Here is a 20,307-nt window from a genome sequence, read left to right on the forward strand (position 1 = left end):
AAAGAATAACAGTTTCAATTATCTGTAAAATGAGCCTATATTGAGATATCTAATTGCATCTGTGTTTTGACAATATCAGATACACTACTTTTCTCAGCAGCCTGAAAAATTTACCTTTTGACAATTGGGATGGTAATAGCTCTTTGAAGAGGTATTTTTCTTATTAATGCTTTTGATACTGCAGTCAGCCCTGGAACGGAAATGCTGAATTAAACTAATGAACTCCCACGTGTCACACAACCGCTTTCTTTGTTTTCTCTTTCTTCCTGTACAACCTGTGCTGCTGATTCCAAAAGCAGAAAGCTTTTGAAAGCATCCAGTGAACTTGAGAAGGAAGTTGTATACAAAATGACAACCTCCCCGCCCTACACACTGCCCAGCCAAGTAATGGGAGAGGCCATTTAATTGTGATTGGTGGGTCCCTGTGACTTTTTCCAAAACGTATCTGATCCTTCGTTGACTTTAAAAGCAAAGAGGTACAGAGAGAGGCAGAGTAGAAGGAAGAAAAGAAAGTGGATAGTTGGGGCAGCTAACATCTACTAAGAAAAAAAGAGAGAGAAAGATTAAATATTTACCTTGAAGTCTTTATGATTCAGACACTGGGATAAGATGGAGCCCGTCATTTTTCTGAGCACCTTTTTGCTTCATTTTGCTGTTTCTGTGGCTTCAGAACCGTAAGGAAATGTTATATCCTTTATTCTTACTATAGTACTAGCAAAGTGACCTTATTAAATGCATTCTATGTTAAAATTTGACTGTAGTTCACCATTTCAACTTCTGAGATTGAGTGCTGGTTTGCCTTATAAATTTTGAACAAGTGTAAGAAGGGAATTGACATCTTTTTCTTAAGATAACCCTCTCTGCATACTCAAGTTTATTATATGTAATACTATGAAAATATTTCAGGAATATTTCAATAAGCCAAAATTGTTTTTATGTTTTGCATTTCGGCTACACTTGTTTGAAGTGTTGATCACTTTCTTTGTGTAGACAGTATATACTATGGGTCTCCTCCGTGATCCAGAGTCATTCTGCCAAAAAGGCTTGTCTCCACCTTTCAAATCTCAATGAATCTGTATCCTTGAGTGTCGTCTTAGAATCTGATGGCTACAATACCACTATTTTTGACCAGTCTGTGGAAGAGGATAACTTTTATGCTTGTGCAGATTTCCAGGTGAGGCACTAGATTTGCCCCTTCTTATTTTCTGTTAGGGTGATGAAATTATGACATAAAAATCATTTTAGGAGAGATAAATCTTGATTTGGGATGAATTGTGGAAGCTAGGGAGTAGAATTAGAGAATTCCTGAGAGGAACCCATGCAACAAAATCTGTGAAATATTGCCATTTTTCTTTCACAGGAAGTGATAATAAAATGCAATCACTTCTTTTTAGATACAACTATTTAACAATATGAGGAAAGAGAATCCAGATAGAGAGAAGCAAGACTGGGACTTAGGACAATGAAAAAAGAAAACAGAAGATTAGCAGGCATAAAAATAAGTTTATTAGAAACTGCCCTAATGCTATTTAAATAAAAGAATTGTAAAAAGTGGTGTCCATACCTCCCATTAAGAAATAATTTATTCTCTGGAGGCTCTCAGCTTGAGAAACCAAATTAAGACACTGTTTGCAAGCTTGATGTCTAAAAATTGTTTTCCCATTCTCTGCTCTGTAACATAAACAGGTTTCTCAGAAGTCATCCAAGCAGTTGGCTTTTGTGACATTGCTGGCTAAGGGAGAGACGCTTAGAATCTTCGAGAGGAGATCTGTAGCACTCACTTCAGAGGAGACAGTAAGTTTTATGCAAACAGATAAACCCATCTACAAACCCGGAGAGAATGGTAAGTCAGTGTTCCTGTTTCCTTCATATCATTGGCCTCAGGAGCACATCCTTCAGATTGAGAGCAATCCAAACACATGAATGTCAGAGGCTTCAATTTAAAATGTTATGGGATCAGGATGCCTGGGTGGCTCAGTTGATGGGGCTCCCTGCTCAGCAAGGAGGCTGCTTCTCCCTCTCAATCTGCCTGCTGCTCCCCCTGCTTGTGCCCTCTCTCCTGCATGCGTGCTCTCTCTCTGCAACTAAATAAAGTCTTGGTGGTGGTATTATGGAGGGCACATATTGCATGAGCACTGGGTGTGGTGCGTTAACAATGAATTCTGTTACACTGAAAAGAGATTAAATAAAAAATTAATTAATTAATTAAAGTTACGGGATTGTGGATTTCTTGAATTTCTACTGGTTGTCTAGATCAGTTATGAAACAGTTTCCTCCAACTCCATTAATTGAATGCTTCACTTCTTCAATTCACGCATGCCACTTTCGCTGCTTAAAAATTCTAATGACAGACTTCCGTAATACAATCAATACAAGCATGGGACGTGGAACAAAATTATTTGGTTTCATTTGTTTCTCCATAATTTACCAATTGGGCAAGCTAATTAAACCTGTGTTTAAACTCATTTCTTTTCCTCTTTAGAATAGAGATACTAAAAATGACTCACTTGCAGAAATATTGTGAGAATAAAATAAGATAGTCATTGTAAAGTAGTACCTAGAACCCAGTAAAGACTCTGCAAATGATATTATTAATTATTATTATTATTCATACCAGTAGAAATAATCACAAATCTGATAACCTAAGCAGAGTCGTTCTAATTTTCTTTATTATTGCATTAAGTAAAAGGCAGCAGAAAGAACACCAAACTAGGATTCTGAAGGATGTGGTCTTTGTTTTGAGTTTTTTGATAAATTATTGGGTTTTGTCAAGTAAATTCAGCTCTTTGAGACCTTCAGTTTTCTCATTTATAAAATTAGGGGGTTGGATGACAGCATCTATGTATTATCTTCTAAAATTATGTACTTGTATGATTAATTTAAAAGAAATAAAAGAGTTAAAACAGAATTCATATTGTGAGATTTTTTTGCTGCATTGCATTCTATCAGCTTGTTAAAATGCTTTGATGACAGTTATTATACAAAGGTAGTTAAAATGGTCTTTCTGGAATTCTGCTGAAATTAATTTAAAGTTTGCTAACATTAATAAATTTTCCAAGAAAATTATAGGAGGAATGTAACTTCTACTATATATATTTCACATTTGTCTTTCTATGATTAATTCCAGCACCAATTTTTAAGGTATCCCTGTGGGCCATTAGGGTAGAAGTTTCTGGTGGTGGCAGCAGCTAGTGTCAGCTTTGGTAATAATAACAAAGCAATTGACAACAAAGGAATTACAAATGTATTAATAAGAGATCGTTCCAAATAGAACCCAAATTTCAAAGGGTCAAGAGAGAGCTAGGGGAGAAGGGAGTATAGCATTCTGTAATAGCAAGGTAATTAATTTCTATATCTATTTATAAGCAATCATACCTGGAAAGGAAATAACAAGAAAAAATATTGTCCCCTCTTCCTCTTTTCTTTTAGTTCAAATTCGCATTGTGACCCTGGATACCAAGTTCAGACCTGTTGAGGATTTGGTGAGTTCAATAATTGCGAATGGTACAATGAAATTGAAGCAAATTAAACAAATCCATTGCTGTGTAAAGTGTCATCGGAAAGTTTTCCATAAGTACACAAATCAGTTCTAGCATGGAATGCTATACAGGTATACTTTCAATGCTGACCGCCAAATTTAAAACTTCCCTCTATAGTGAGCTAACTGATACTTTTTTTAGGTCTTCTTATAATATAAGGGGGAAAAATGGGTTGCATGGAACCTGCTTTCGACTTCCTGGTGAAGGTCAAGCTCTCGTTAGCATTTGGGGTTTCCTTGGCATGCTTCATTGTAGAAATTTTGTCTACAAAAAAACACTATTACAATATTAACCTGCATTTTTTTTTCTTTTCAGTATCCATTGATCACACTTCAGGTAAGCGATCTGCTTTATCACAATTTCTCAAGATTATTTTCTGAAAGCACTCGCTTTTTATTTTTTAAATTTTATTTATTTTTTTATTATGTTATGTTAGTCACCATACCATAAAACGTCATTAGTTTTTAATGTAGTGTTCCAAGATTCATTGTTTGTGTATAACAGCCAGTGCTCCATGCAATCTGTGCCCTCCTTAATACCCACCACTGGGCTCAACCATCACCCCACTCCTCTCCCCTCCAAAACCCTCACTTTGTTTCTCAGAGTCCACAGCCTTGCATGGTTCGTCTATCCCCTCTGATCTCCTCCCCTTCATTTTTCCTTTCCTTCTTCAAATGTCCTCCATGCTATTCCTTATGTTCCACAAGTAAGTGAATATTTTCTGAAAGCACTCTTTTTTAAATATTTAGATAAATTCCATTAGTTAGAAATTAAGATAACTGAAATAAGGAGAAGAAAAACCTTTATCTACATACACAGTGTAAGGCATCAGATGAAGATGTAAATGAAGGGCTGCCATGTTTAGTGGAGGTCCTGTATGGCAAGCACCATAATGAGTTTTCATGGAAAATGAAAGATTGGGCTCCTTCTAAGGGAGGTTTATATTTAAAATTGCTTGGTTTGGGCTACTGGCTCTTTTCAATCTTAATTTAATCACAGCTTATCTTAAGGAAATAGAAAACCTGTAAAGGTTTGAAATAAGTTAGGTGATATTATTACAAAATGGACGCTTTGCTTTCAAATCTCTATTGCAGTGTGACTTTCAAACTCATTTCAATTTCATGTCTGTCAGTAAATCATTTGTATCAATCAACTCCAACATAAGCATTTTAATTTCTACATGCAATATGTACCATTACTATTAACTCAGTCTAAATGTTGTTACATTGAGATCATCATTAATGAACATGTATGTAAATGCCTACTTCAAATAGGCTTCTTTATAATTTGAATTTTTTTGACTCTGTTATATGGGTGGCAAATAGTTCATCCTTCTAGTAGGATAAATATCAAGTTGGCCATTTTCATACATCATTAGTAATCCATGAATAGTACTATCTTCAGATCCTAAATCAGCTAGTGTCTGTTCCACTGAAAGCAATAGAAAGCTTAACTAACATTGGCTTCAGAGAGTAAAAGGTTTATTGTTTTCACAAACTGCTATGTCTAAGTGTAGGTGCTTTGGGATGGGGACGGTAACAGCATAATATTACCAAGGATCCAGGCTTCTTCTACTTAACCTCCCTGCCATCCTCTGTGCATTGTTTTATTCTCAATGCCAGCTGCATCTGATTTTTGTAGAAATAATCTCCCAATGACTTCTACTTGTATTCAGTTGGCCAACACTTGGTCATATGGGCAATCTTTACTGAAAGGCCGAATGGAAAATTAATTTAGTTTTCTATACTTAATCATAGAGGAAAGGAAAAAGAATTAAAACTAAGTGAGTAGTAAATACTATTTTTGTTTCTTTGTAGAAACCTTTTTATCAGGAGTTCTTTACTCACAACTGGATGATATCAACAAACTTATGGAACCAGGCTCACATAAGCTGCAGTATACTAAAAGCAAATAAAGGAGAAAGGGTGGCATTATCTATCTTTCTTTTTTCTTGTGTCAATCCTTTCTTATTGTAGAACTTCCATTGAACCACTGTTGCATGCAGTGTGAAAATTCATGACCAATTTACTTACCAAATGAACACCACGGACAACCTGTACAACTATCTGTGAGGATAAATACCTCCTTATGCATCTGTTGGTGTGGGTCTACTCTACTTTGGAAAACACTCCACTGGAGCAGGCACACTGAGTTTTAAATTTTTTAACTTTGCAGCTCTGGTTCAGGAAGATGAAAATTCAAAGCACGGGGCGCCTGGGTGGCTCAGTGGGTTAAGCCGCTGCCTTCGGCTCAGGTCATGATCTCAGGGTCCTGGGATCGAGCCCCGCATCGGGCTCTCTGCTCAGCAGGGAGCCTGCTTCCTCCTCTCTCTCTACCTGCCTCTCTGCCTCCTTGTGATCTCTCTCTGTCAAATAAATAAATAAAATCTTTAAAAAAAAAATTCAAAGCACTCATTACAGGTTATTGTTCTTATCTTTTGGGGGCTTACTAGAGATATACTAGATCAGTTGAATATTAATATTAATTAAATTTGAGTCCTTGAGAAAGTTATGTTATTTTTACAGTGTGAGATATCAGTTCAATAAAATGGTAGTTTTCTTTATTTACAATAACTACAGAACATACCCAAAATAAAGAAGGAAAGACTAATACTCTTTATGACCTCTGATTTTATTTCTTCTTTATTTCCAGGATCCTCAAAACAATAGAATTTTTCAATGGCAAAATGTGACCTCTTCTCAAAATATCACCCAACTCTCCTTCCAACTGATTTCAGAACCAATGTTTGGAGATTACTCTGTTTTTGTGAGAAGAAAATCAGGAAATACATTGACAAACCAATTTACTGTTGATAGATATGGTAACCAACTACTGCCTTGTTGTTCTGAGTAAATGTAGAGCTCAAAGGACTCAACAAAACAATTTTTATGTTAGATTTAAGCAAAAGTCAATGAGGCTTGATTTAGTTTTCTGTCATTTTCCTTTCTTGGGGTTTTCTGCTTTATCATCTTTCTTTTCTTGTTCCTCACTCCTGGTCCCATCGCCTGATTCTAACCTCTGACTCTTCTACCAAGGAAATATCTTCTACAATCCAGACAATCTTCTACATGATGTAAAAGATTACAATAAATAAAATGTGATGTTCTGAGGGCAGGAAAGAGAAAGGAAAGACACTATCACTTACACAGAATTTGGGGCAGTTGAATTGTGGTTTATATAGATGCATACATAGGACAGTGTTGTGCACAGAGGTATACTTAGTTACATGATTGCTCTAAGTTTTTCTCACCAGTGATTGTAAGAACTGAAGTCTGTTTCTTTGTATTTCCAGTGTTGCCCAAGTTTGAAGTTAAGGTCAGTGCGCCACAAACAATAACTATTTCGGATGATGAATTCCAAGTGAATGTATGTGCTAAGTAAGTATTAAGGAAACTTTGACTACACAGGTCAATACAAAGCTCAAAAAGAATGAGAAATAAAATTAACTTTGTAACTTTAATTACTTATTTGCTTACATTAAGATTATTAGAGAAGTAATGAATTTCATTGTAAAATATTTGAAAGAGATAAGGAAAAATATAAGAAATTACATATAATTAATTCTACCAATTGTCATTTGTGTTGTGATTTATTTTCTTCCAAACTTTTGTGAATATTTTGCACAACTGCAATCATACTTTTCTACCCATTGTAATTAAGAAAACATGTCTTCATACTCAGCCACACTTTCATAAATCCTAATTCCTTGCTGCATAAACATATCACTATATGGTCATACCAAATTAACTCTTCTTTTATTATATAACACATAAGAAATTTGATTTTGTTTTCCCAGTAACAAATACTATTATAGCCTATGTCTTTGTGTATAAGTGTATAAGAAGTTCTGAATTAAAAATATTTACTTAATAAAGATGCCCAGTATTGGAATTATCAAAACAAAATATATATGCTCTTTCAGGTTTTGATTGCCATATTACCCACTAAATACGTTGTGTCAGCGTTCAATTCTAACAACTGATACAGAAGTACCTGCCTCATTAAATCATCACCATAATTGGAGTTTTCATTTAAAAAATAAACAAAAGAAAAGAAACTCTTGAAAATGTCATAGTGGGGAAAAAAGATATTTTACCAATTTAATTAGGATGAATTTGAATCCTCTTAATGTGAAAAGAATTCCTATATGATTTGAGAAATTTTCATTTTCTTTTTGAGAACTTATTTCTAATGTCTTATATATTTTTTAAAGTGTGATGCCTTTTCTCAAATTTCTGATAATAATTAATATAGTTACTATTTGCTGAATGCTGATTGCTGCATTGAGCATTGCATTCATTATAGTCTTACCACAGTGCTACAAAACAAAAGCTATTATCATCTCTATTTTAGAAAGAAAGATAATAAGATACAGAGAACTAAAATAATTTATCAATTAGTGGAGCTTTTGGATGGCAGACCTAGCACTGGATTTAGACAAATGCTGTTTGGCTTCAGAGGTATTCTCCTAACCAAAACCTCTGTTATAATTTATGTAAAGAATTAAAAATGTAATATTTAATGTATTTGTTTGAACTGTTTATTTAACTGAGGACATGGAAATTATTTGCTTTTGAGCATTTTCAAAGTATTTAAAATATTTTTTAGTATTTTTAAATTATTTTGAGACTATTCAAAGTATTTTAAGGACATATTGGGTAAAAGGCTGACACTTTTTACAATGTCCTTTGGACTCTAGGAAAATCATAACAATATTTTTCTTGTTGTTGTTTCAGGGAAGAGTAGCTGACATGTGCCAGAATTTCATAAATGTAATATATGAGAGATGGAGGTTACATGTGTTAAAAATAAGGGAATAATCAATATAAGCTTCAAAAAATCCAGAGTCCTAACCTAATTTTACTAGTAGAAGCCAGAATTAATGAGATTAACACCTGTAATTAATCTGCCCATTGTTATGCTAAAAAAGTACAAACTACGTATCAGGAGAGCCAACATATTTATCAAGTAATGCCTTCATAAGAGACGTACTAAGCTAAATGCTGATACAGAATTGAGACTTCTTGACTCTTCTCTAACATTACATTCCACTTAAATTTGACATTAAAGAGTATGTCAGTATCAGCAGTAATGATATCCTATAGCTCTGCTGGCTATAAGGCTATTTCTGGGCAGGCTGCAGGAACAGGAGGAACGAAATCAGGATGTCCAGGAGTGAACAGGAGTGAACGAGTTGCCTCCTTCAGGTTCTATGTACTGTGCTCTGCACATTGTTTCTTTAGTATTCCCTGGGACTTAACTTGGGACAGCTAAAAACAATAGCAAATCAGATTATTTTAGCCAACAACTTCCAAGATGAATTAAGCTTTTAGAAGGGAAGAAAACTTGACTACAGGCAAAGGCATTTTAATAAACTGCATTAGTATCCACCAAAAACTTTTCAAATCACAAAGGGATAATATTTATTCTTTCTGATCTGTTTAAAAATTTGAGCTACATATTTCATGAGCCTGTGTTAACCCACAGATAACACTACAGTGAGAGTTTTCTTTTATAAGCAAAAGACAGTAAGAATAACTATAAGGCATGTGCAGGTAGAACATTTGTGCCCTGATCTTAGTTTTCCCTCTATTTTGCATGTAATTGATATTTACAGCTCACAGATGATTTTAGTGATTTAGGTTGAGTCTCAGAAGCATTGAGAATTTTTAAATAGAGAAAAGCCAATTAGTGGAATGTGAAGAGCATGGGCTATGGGAAGTGAGAAGATGGAATGGAATATGGAATTTCAATTCCACATCTTACAATGTAGAGAAGTGTGTTGCCTGATCTCATTTCACTAACCTTCACAATGAGATAATACATCTCCATCTCAGGATAACTTAAAAAAATAAATGAGATAATCTATGTAAACATCGGGTATATCCGAGCGTCCAACAATTAGGGAAAAATATTATAATTGGTAAATGGAATTATATTCAGTTTTACTATTCACTAATCTCACATTTATTAACTGTTTTTCTAAACCTTAGTGGAAACAATCCTCAAGTAACAAAAAAACCTCAAATCAACTGTATTTGCCTTTGACTGAAACTTTAAAAAAAACTTGTGTTGTGGTTTTTTGTGTGTTTTAGGAGAAAGTGAGATATTTATTTAACCCTACCCCTAAGATGTTATGTGTTTCATCAAAGTTTATCTAGTTTATGCCAATCTCCATACCTTCTACATTTATGGAATGCACAATGAGAATTGTTGTTTACAGTATTGACCTAGAAGGATTCTAAGATCCTGAATAATTCACATGTTACTTATATGCATATATATTTTTCTGCTAAAGAAAAAAGTGCTGCAAATTTTATAATTTTTCTAACAGACTAAAATATAATTTTAAAAAAATCAATTTAATCATTAAATTTGATTTACTGAGATTTTAGGTTCTACATTACCTTGAATTTGATTTTTTGTTGTTGTTGTTGTTCTTTCTTTCTCTTTTTTAAAGTAAGCTCTGGACCCAACATGGGGTTTGAACTCAGGACCCTGAGAACAGGAGTCACATGTTCTACCAGCCAAGCCAGCCAGGTGCCCCCTGAGTTTGATTTGTTAAAAAGCAGCTGAACCCTCATAACAATATCATGTGCCTAATTAGCCCAAATTTCCTGGTGAAGATAGCACTAATAGATGAGGATCGCAATTGAATTTGGTCATTGGAGTAGTCCTAGATTACAGATTTCATATATAATTTCTGAAGAAGCCCATCAAATACTCCCATGGTATTGTTCATCTGTAATTATGTATACTTCCTCCTACCAGGTACACGTACGGCCAGCCTGTGCAAGGGAAAGCCCAAATCCGGGTGTGCAGGGAATTTTTTTCCTCTGGGAATTGTGAGAACAACAACAATGAAATATGTGAACAGTTTATTGCACAGGTACAGATCATAATGTTTATTTTTAAAAAATGATCTTGTTCATTTCATTCTGTAGAGAAGGAAAAATTCTCCCTCTACCCTTCATGGTCTTCCACTGGACAAAGAATTTAATTTACATGAAGCAGGTTAACAGAAGGAAAAAAAAAAAAAACAGTTTTATTAGGTGCACATGGAGGTCCCATAATGAAACTGAGATCTAACAAAGTGACCAAGGCAGGTAGTTTTTAGACAATAAATTTGTGAGGAATTGACAGGATAAAGAAAACAGATGTTTGGGAGCTTTTAATTAGTAAGGAATTTTAATCGGAATTTGGTCTGAAGTAGTAGATTAGAAAGAAAGTAACAAGGTTTGTTTCCATAGCTTTCTTCGCTTCAAAGTCTGTTCTCTCTAGGGGTAAGAATGTCTTTTTACTTTTTAGTGCAGTGGCCGTGCCTTTCACATAGGAGATCTGTTTCCTGCTTTCACAGGTACCAACGAGGGTCTGCGTGTCCTCACACTGGCTGTTTCTTAAGAAACTTTTATTTAAAATAATCAGTATGCCAAAGTGGCACATTTGGGGAAGCCTGCCCTCGGCCTCTACAATTTCATTTGTAAGAGGAACTTAACAACACTATTTTCATTTTGCGGATAATGAGGGTTTCAACTCGATAAAGTGAAGAATGAAGAGCAAGTGCAACATCCTTCAATAGTCTCTTATTCTCTAGGCCATATAGATTGTTACCCACCGATGGATTCATAGAATTGTCAAATGTGAACAATCTTATTGGCTTTTCTTGCTTTATATACTGTCTACTGACCTCTCTGATCTTTCTGTGTGGAATCATTAGTTATCTGTTAAATAAATGAATCCCTGATCATACGCACCATGCAACCTAGAACTGTCCTTGTGGAAAAAGTTCATTTGCAAACACCTGCAATTCAGAGTATCTACTTGTATTACTTTAGATTTGAGGTTCATTTGTGAAGGCATGATTTGTTTTCCCAATCTGTAGCATCTTCACATAAGTAAACAATTCTGCCCATTTCTTTGAGAAGCAACTTTGGACTTTGAACATGAAATCTGTATACAGTTCAGTTTATAATTTAAGTCTGATTGTCCTGAACTTATTCACCAAAGTGATGAACATCCTTTAGGTAAATATCAATATTTGGTCAGGACAAGCAGAAATCTTTTAGATAGGAATGCAGGTGAAGAAAGGCTGATTGGAATTCTTCCACATACGCAGCACATTTTCCCATGGCATGATTATAATGTACATTAATTAACTATTTTACCAAGTGATAGGTGTTCTCTTGGCTAATGCCTTTTTCCCCCCATTGTGAAAATAGAGCAGTAAATAATCTGCTAAAACTATCATCTGAGTGGTTTTACTTATTTGATATAGATTCCTTGGGGTGGGTTCCATGAGTTAAAGTAGATAGATGATAGATCGATAGATAGATACAATTATATATACATACAATTTCAGTTTTTAAAAATATTATATTATTGTCCAAAAAGTTTTTAAGCATTCAAATTCTTGTCAGCAACATGTGAGAACACTATATTTCCCAAATTACGGTCATCTGCATATGTATAGCAGTTTTTAAAATGTTGCCATTTTGATAGAAATTTATTTTGTTTTAATTGCTTTACTCATGAGTTTGAGCATATTCATATTTGAATATGAGTTTGAGCAAATTCATATTCTTGTTATCAGTTTGAGTTTGTTCTTTTAAGAACTCTTAATTATCCATTTTTCCTGTTCATGTGAAATTGAAACTTTCTTTTTTTATAAATATTACCCTCCATCCTCTAAGCAAATCTTTTAAGTCTGTTATTTAAATACCAACGTTGGCTGTGTTATTTTTGAAATATCAAAGTTCCTAATGTTTATAAATTCTCGGCCTTAGAAAAAGTTCTCATCTACCACCGTGTTGTATATACAACTATTAAAGCACTTTAAGATTTTAAACATTTCTCTAATCAACATAAAATAGTTTTAGATTATATTCTAAAATAAAACATTTTGTTTTCTTCCAAATGGATGTTCAGTTGTATTATCACCTAATCTTATACAACTTTGCTCTCCCTCTTTATTCTGTATCATGCTCATAAAAGTTTTATCTATTTTATTGGCCTTTCTTTGACTTCAGTTTTATTATTTTCTTTCTGATATTATTTTTGTGTTCCTAAATCATTTATTTTTATTTTCAACATATTCATTCTTTTCTCTAAAATTTCATTTTGTTGGTTTTAAAAAACCTCAGTTCTTTCTTTTTGTTAAAAACACATTGTGTGGGGCTCCTGGGTGGCTCAGTCGGGTAAGCCTCGGACTCTGATTTCAGCTTAGGTTTCATGACCCCAGGGTCCTGGGATTGAGCCACATGGGGCTCCCTCTTCAGAGGAAGGTCTGCTTCTCCCTTTCCTTCTGTCCCTCTTCTCTGCTCATGCTCTCTCTCTCTCAAACTAAAAAAACAAAAAAAAAAAAACAAAAAAAAAACCTTTTGAAAAAAACACATACACACACACTGTGTTTTACTTTTTCCTTTAACCATAGCTTAGTACCATAGATTTTCATGCAAAGCACTTTTTCCCTTGGTATTAATGTTGAGATTCTTATCTCTTTGTCTTGGGGATTAATGAAAAATATTTTTCTCTTAGTTTCAAGGCACTTAAGATTCTTCTGATGACATTTTATATTTCTTTTTAATTTAAATTGTAAATATATGAAGTAAAATTATCTTTTTTTATCATTAACGTTATAGTTGATAATTTAGAGGAGCACATATTCTCGGATCAGAATTCCTAGCTACCACTTTCTATTTGTGTGACCTTGGGCAGATTATATAACCTATCTCTATTTTAATTTATTTACCCTTATAGTGGATGTCTAGCTCATATGGTAGTTTTGAGAATCAAATAAATTGCTATATCCCTCTAACATTTTAAATTTAGAATTAATAGATGCTGTTTATTTTAAAATATAATTAAATCTATATTTCTCTGATTCTTGATGTCACTAATGAAAGATTATCTATAGATTTTTCCTTATTTTAAATGAACAGTTTACCTTAAAAAGTGTTTTGATGTTACACACTTGAAGACTCAAGATGATTTTAATCTCTAATTCTTAAAATATCATTCAGTTCGAGACTCATTCTTTAATTTGTTTCCATCCGCATTGTTTTCAGTAGATTATCCCTGAAATCTATAAAAAATACATTACCTCCTTAACTTGCTTTAGTTGCTGATGAACTCCCACCCCTTCTTTTGTAATTCTTGGTCATTCAACAAGTTTATGGGGTGGTGTGAGGGAGTTAGAAATCTGTGCTAAAACTTTACATCCTTTTAAGACTTTTAATCCCTAATCTTTTCGTTATACCTTGTCTTCATTTTTCAGTTGAGAAACGGTTGTGACACTCAAACTGTAAACACAAAAGTCTTTCAACTCTACCGTTCAGAATTTTTCATGTCATTTCATATCACTGCAACAGTTACGGAATTTGGGACAGGTAACAACCACATTTTATGGGCAACCTGGGGATATATGCAGCTTACTGGAGAGAAGTTTATCGAGTTAGCAATACTCACCAAATAGAGATCATTCATTCTTCAACATTGTCAAGTAGAGTATATTTGTCAATAGGTCAAACTGAAGGTTGCTTTTGAAAAGACTTTCTACGTAATATGTAAAATAAACAAATTATGTAAATGCTACATATTTATATCTGCTTCTGTGCCTGCATCAATCAGAACAAGGAAGTTTCTCCTAAAGTAGTAGAGCTAAGCTAATAAATTATGGATTTCTCTTTAACTTTGTGTAAATCAGTTGTAAATCAGTTGATAAACAATTGCCCGGGTCTAGTCTTTGATTTAATGCAGGAGATCACGATTTATATCTAGAAAGTCAAATCCAGCTCCATACTTACTGATGTGAAGTTTACTGGAACAGGACCCCATATGTTAACCTTGCTTAAGAGCTACAGTTACAAGGTTGAATAGCTGTGGACCTTGTGGTGCAAAGCTTAGAATAATAACTATGAGATCATCTTCACAGAGAAAGTTTGTCAACCTCTAATTTGATACAAATGGAGACAGTGGCAAGTGTAAAATATTAATGAGACATTTACATGTAATAAGTGCTCAATAAATAAAGAATGGAAAAGAAAAAGGGGGAAGTGAAAATTAATTTGGGATGGAGAAAACCAGATTCAATTACTAATTATTTCTTGTTACTTAAAAATGATTAGGATAATATTATTTATAAAGTGCTTTATAGAAATGTACTTGATCAATAGTGTATGACATTCATTATGGATGTTTGTCACATTCATATTATAACTTAGCTAGATATGTTTACCTCTGCTTACCACACAGTTTGCTGATACCATAGTGCATTTTTATTTACTTTGCTTTCAGGTATTGTTCTTATCCGGCAAAAGTCTAAAAGCATAGTTATCTGGTAGGCTAAGGAAAGGTTTAAAGGAAGGGAAAACTTTATTCTTGAGATATCTGTGAGATTGTGTCATAAAAGGAGTTATAAGCCAGAACTGAGTAGAATGGTGAGAGGAAGAAAATTAAAAGCATTTTCTCCTGCATCTGATTCAAATACTTTCATTATTCAGTTTGATGTATACTATAACTACATAGATATGGAGCATTCTGGAACATGCTCCAAAGCACCCACATCTCCCTTTCAATGTAGAACAAGAATGTAATTCTGTATACAGAAGTTTGCCATGTCCTTTAAGCTGTTCTTTCGAGAGTCTTGATCGAACAATTATCCTCCCTCACACTATTTTTCACTTCTTACAGGTGTGCAAATCAGTGAAATAGCTTCTACTTTTATCACTCAACTGCTTGGGAGTGTGAGCTTTGAGAACATGGATCCTTTCTATAGAAGAGGAATTTCTTATTTTGGAACTGTAGGTCTAACTTAAAAATACATGTTCTCTTTTCATTTTCAGGGATCATGGATTGCCCTTTTAAAGTTTCTGGAGATATTTTTCCTATTTTCATAACACATTTGTAGCCTTACTGCATCTGATAGATGAAGAAAAAGTCCCAGGGAAAAAGAAAGCAATAGACAAAATTGTATCTGTTTCCATTTTATGTATCTTTTAATAGAACACCTTTCTGGAATTTCATAAAATTACAAGTCAATAATCAGATTAAGGAATAGAAAAATTCCTTCTCTGTAGAAATGTGATGTTTGAGTTTTAAAACTTAATTTTTTTTTTTTTTGCACAGCTTAAATTTTCCAGTCCTAATAATGTGCCGATGGCGGACAAGTTATTGCAGTTGAAGCTCAATGACAGAATTATAGGAAACTACACCACAGATGAGAATGGGGAAGCTCCTTTCTCTATTGACACTTCAGATATATTCGATCAAGCGTTCAACCTGAAAGTAAGACATCAAAAGTAGACAGGATCCCACAACGTATTTGAGTGTTAGGGATTTTGAACATTAGGAATCGCTTAAAAGATTATTTGTATTAAGAATATATTTTAGGGGTGCCTGGGTGGCCCAGTCAGTTAAGCATCAGACTCTTGGTTTTGGCTGAGGTCATGGTCTCAGAGTCATGAAACAGAGCCCCCTTGGGCTCTGTGTTCAGTGTGAAGTTTGCTTAAGACTCTCTGTCCCTCTCCCTCTGCCCCTCCCCACTCTCTAACAATAGATAAATAAATCTTTTTTTAAAAGTATCTTAACAAAGTTTTAAAATTTAAAGTATTTTATATGTTTGTTCATTCATTAAATTATATGTGAGAATACTTATTCAAGAAGATGTTGTTATAAAGTCTCTACCAACCAATAGTTTCCTCTGAGAAACTAGAGAGAGTTCATGCAGTTGAGTTGTTTTTTCCCCCTTTTGATCATTTGATGCATAGATAGGGAAGTACTATGATGTCTATTTTTCTGCTTCTTTCTTTTTTTTCCCCCATTTTTTAAATTAACATATAAAGTATATATTCCCCTGGGGTCCAGGTCTGTGAATCATCAGGCTTACACATTTCACAGCACTCACCACAGCACCTACCCTCCCCAATATTTTTCTGCATCTTAAACAGAATTTTGGAGTTAATTTGTCCATGCACATAGATAGCTAAAAGACGCAGGGTGTAAGGCTGTCCCCTGACTTCAATTACAAAGTAAAAAAAAAAAAAAAAAAAATCAGCATAGGCCTAATAAAATATACATACAATTATGGTCATGTTTTATATACAGAAAAGAAGGAAGTGTTATTATTATTTTACTCCCAATAACTTGATATTTGAAATGTCACCCACAAGCTAAGATTCCTCCCTACTTTGAAGAGTTAAGAAGCCTTCCATTCTGAAATAATCCCTGTCTTTAAGGGTCTTTATTTCCCTAAGATCCTTTGCTTTCTTTTTCTTATCAGGCCACATACCTTCGACCTATGAGCTGCCATCCCTCCAGCTGGCTAACACCTGAGTATGTGGATGCTCATTTCTCAGTTTCACGCTTTTACTCCCGAACCAATAGCTTCCTGAAGATTGTTCCTGAGCCAAAGCAGCTTAGATGCAATCAACAGAAAATTGTTACCGTGCATTACTCCCTAAACAGGGAAGGATATAGGGATGATTCAAGTATCAACTTTTTTTATTTGGTAAGTCTCAGTTGATGGATCCTTGGGTCTTGTCTAGTTGTCTGCCTAGCACAGGGCAGGTTGGAAAGGGTATGTCCATCATCCCGTGGCATCTGAGTGAGTTGACCTTCTCACTTTGCTGGGAATGATATTGGAGCTATTAAGAACAAACAGAAACTAGTAAATGAACCTCTAAACATAAGCCAACAAACACATAAAAAGATCCAAGGCAATTTCAATTTCCCTAAGGTTGAAAAACTTGCTATTCAGGTCTACAGTTTTAATCATTTGATTATAACTTATACCAAGCATTTATGATCCTTCATGAGACTGCAACGTTAGGTGTATACCAGAGAGTAAGGCACAAGGCTGCTCATTTTGATAAGCAATAAAAGGAATTCGCTTTTTTGGTTCTTTCCCCATATTTATCCATTCTGTCCTTATAAAGCATATTGAAAGATAGAAGAGATAGACTTTTCCACCCCCAAGGATGCCTCCATTTTACAGATAAGGGAACGGTGGTGAAGAAGTGAAATGACTTGGCTTATCCAACGCCAGACAGTCTAAATAATTCAGAGATCTGTAAACGCCCTTGCACAGTACACTGTGTATCATTCATGAAGTTTCTAACACATAATGGGCTTTCAATTAATCATAGTTTCTGTGTCCTTTTCCAAGTTGTGCAGAGTCTACGTTTCACACTTGTTCACAGAAACTACCTTCTCTTCGGAGTAGAATTCTCATTAAGCCATTAATTATCCATTTTTAATATCTGTGAATTGGGTGATGCTACTCATTTTGTTTTCTTTGTTCTACACAGGTGATGGTGAAAGGAGCTATCTTCCTCAGTGGACAGAAGGAAATCAGAAACAAAGGCATACTTAATGCATTCATTTTTTACTATGTGCTCTGCTTTCATTTTTCTTTCCTTTTAAGGAAATGTTACAGGGATAGAGTCAAGAGGTTAGGAAGAGCACTTAATGTTAACCCTCAGTGGCTGGAAAGCAGTAGTACGGCCCAAGGTCTCCTTCCAACTATTTCAAAGAAAGGTTTCTACTTGCTTCTTTTATTGCCAGGTCATCAAGCACACTAGAGAAAAGTGGTGTCCAAAACCCAAACATTGTTAGTGCCTAAACTGTGCAGTCTTTTTTATTTGTGCACATAGTTCCCATTATTTAAGTACTTTGCCTTTCAAATAAAGCCCAATTTGCTCTTCCTTCCCATAAGCCATTCTCTTTTAGCTAAGTGTAGCCAGTGAGCCTGGAAACTTTGGGCACTGTACCGGTTAATGACGTCTCCTATTCACACAGCCTGGAATGGCAGCTTCTCATTCCCGATCCACATCAATGCTGATCTGGCTCCTGTGGCTGTCATGCTTGTCTACACCCTTCACCCCAGTGGGGAAATTGTGGCCGACAGTGCCAGATTCCAGGTTGACAAGTGCTTTAAAAACAAGGTGATGTTTCTTCTATTTCTTGCCTGTCTTGAGAGAGAGAGAGAGCAGTGAGCACTTTTCTCCCTGTTGTCTTCTAATATAATTACTATGACCTTTATGTGGTGATCTCAGAGTAAATGCTGGTATAATTAAATTATTAGGGATAAGGGAATTGCCAGCAGAATGAATAACTTTTGGTAGCAATGCCAATCTTGAGATGAGAGGAGGATGGTGAAGATGTCCTTGTAGGGAGAGTTAAGGGTGAGAATGGGCAGGAGAAACATAGGTACAGAAATCTATAAACTTTTATTTGGAAAAGATCACATTTATTCAAATTATTTTGAATGCATTCAAACGTATTTATCTTTTTTTTTACGTATTATTTATTTTTAAAGTGATCTTACTCTCCTTTTCTTCCTCCACTGCAGGTTAGCATAAAGTTCTCTAAGGAGCAGGGGCTACCCGGTTCCAACACCAGTCTCTACCTGCAAGCAGCCCCTGACTCATTCTGTGCGCTCCGGGCTGTGGATAAGAGTGTCCTTCTGCTGAAATCAGAACAACAGCTGTCAGCTGAAAGTGTAAGCTCTCATTTCCTCATTTTCATCTGGCTTATATTTTTTTGTTTTTTAAGATTTTGTTTATTTATTTGAGAGAGCAAGAGAGAAAAAGCATGAGCAGGGGGAGCAGCAGGCAGAGGGAGAAGCAGACTCCCCACTGAGCAGGAAGCCTGATGTGGGGCTCCATCCCAGGATTCTGGGAGGATGACCTGAGCCGAAGGCAGCCCCTTAATGGACTGAGCCACCCAGGCATCCTCGGCAAATGTTTTCATTTGAGATGAATGTACTAAGAATATCAAATATTTCTTCCTTTGTTCATGGGTTACATGTTTGATTTTTCTTGAAACCTAGAGTTAAATCTCCATGTTAAAGGATAAGTTTGGGTACAGCACCCAAAATTGTTATCTATGAACAGATCTTATATTGTCATAAGCATTTCCAGACCAGCCATTCTCGAGTTTGAAACATCAAAATTATTCCCATTAATAACTGTTGGATATCTTCCCTTTATTTTTAACACAAGAACATATAAATATTGAGATGTATGATCCTACTCACAACTAATTTAATAAATTAAATATTTTATTATTATTAAATATACCTACTACTTTAATCTATTTGAGCTGCTACCAAAATAAAATAAAATAAAATAAAATAAAATAAAATAAAATGCCCCAAATTAGATACCTTACAAACAGTAAAAATATTTCTCACACTTCTGAAGGCTGAAATTCTAAGATGAGGGGGCCAGCATGGTCAGTGAAGTCCCTCTTCTGGTTTGCAGATTTCTTGTATCTTCACACAGTGGAAAGGACAAGAGACATCTCTCAGGCATCTGTTATAAGGTCATGAATCTCATTCTCTACTCGTTCTACCCTCATGACCAAATCACCTCCCAAAGTCTCCACCTCCTAATTCCCACAATGGGCATCAGGATTTCAACACATTTATTTTGGAAAGATACATTTAGCACCTGTGTAGTTTAGAAAATGTGCAAAATACACAAAGAAATGAAGAAGGAAATCTTCAAAATCATTCATAATCTTAACACTCAGACTTTTTTATTTCACAAAATGGACTTTTATTTTACAGAAATGAACATTTATGATACTATTTTTTAAATCTGTTTTCTGAAGGTATATCTATGTTACAAATGAAATCTCCCTGAAAAATGCAATTTTGTTTTCTGCTTTTAACATTCTATAGTACATCTAGTTTTAAGTATAAACTATAAAAATTAATTAATAACAATATACTAATAATGATAATCATGACATAAACTGTGTTTTTTCC

General features: G+C 34.7%; 1 protein-coding gene across 1 annotated transcript in view; it reads left to right on the plus strand.

Annotated features, from left to right (window-relative positions):
• The first annotated feature begins 450 nt into the window (after positions 1 to 450).
• LOC125107819 (ovostatin homolog 2-like) overlaps positions 451 to 20,307 on the plus strand; it is a 45,805-nt gene continuing 25,948 nt past the window's right edge. Inside the window, exons 1-15 of the mRNA XM_047743259.1 lie at positions 451 to 674; positions 991 to 1,174; positions 1,687 to 1,843; positions 3,430 to 3,482; positions 3,855 to 3,875; positions 6,192 to 6,360; positions 6,832 to 6,916; positions 10,311 to 10,428; positions 13,813 to 13,924; positions 15,228 to 15,337; positions 15,663 to 15,821; positions 16,816 to 17,043; positions 17,843 to 17,897; positions 18,333 to 18,478; positions 18,886 to 19,035. Coding sequence (XP_047599215.1) covers positions 610 to 674; positions 991 to 1,174; positions 1,687 to 1,843; positions 3,430 to 3,482; positions 3,855 to 3,875; positions 6,192 to 6,360; positions 6,832 to 6,916; positions 10,311 to 10,428; positions 13,813 to 13,924; positions 15,228 to 15,337; positions 15,663 to 15,821; positions 16,816 to 17,043; positions 17,843 to 17,897; positions 18,333 to 18,478; positions 18,886 to 19,035 — 1,812 coding nt within the window. The 5' untranslated portion in view covers positions 451 to 609. The remainder of the gene's footprint in view (positions 675 to 990; positions 1,175 to 1,686; positions 1,844 to 3,429; positions 3,483 to 3,854; positions 3,876 to 6,191; positions 6,361 to 6,831; positions 6,917 to 10,310; positions 10,429 to 13,812; positions 13,925 to 15,227; positions 15,338 to 15,662; positions 15,822 to 16,815; positions 17,044 to 17,842; positions 17,898 to 18,332; positions 18,479 to 18,885; positions 19,036 to 20,307) is intronic.

This window comes from Lutra lutra, chromosome 8 (genome assembly GCF_902655055.1).
Source record: "Lutra lutra chromosome 8, mLutLut1.2, whole genome shotgun sequence".
NCBI classification, from domain to species: Eukaryota; Metazoa; Chordata; class Mammalia; order Carnivora; family Mustelidae; genus Lutra; species Lutra lutra.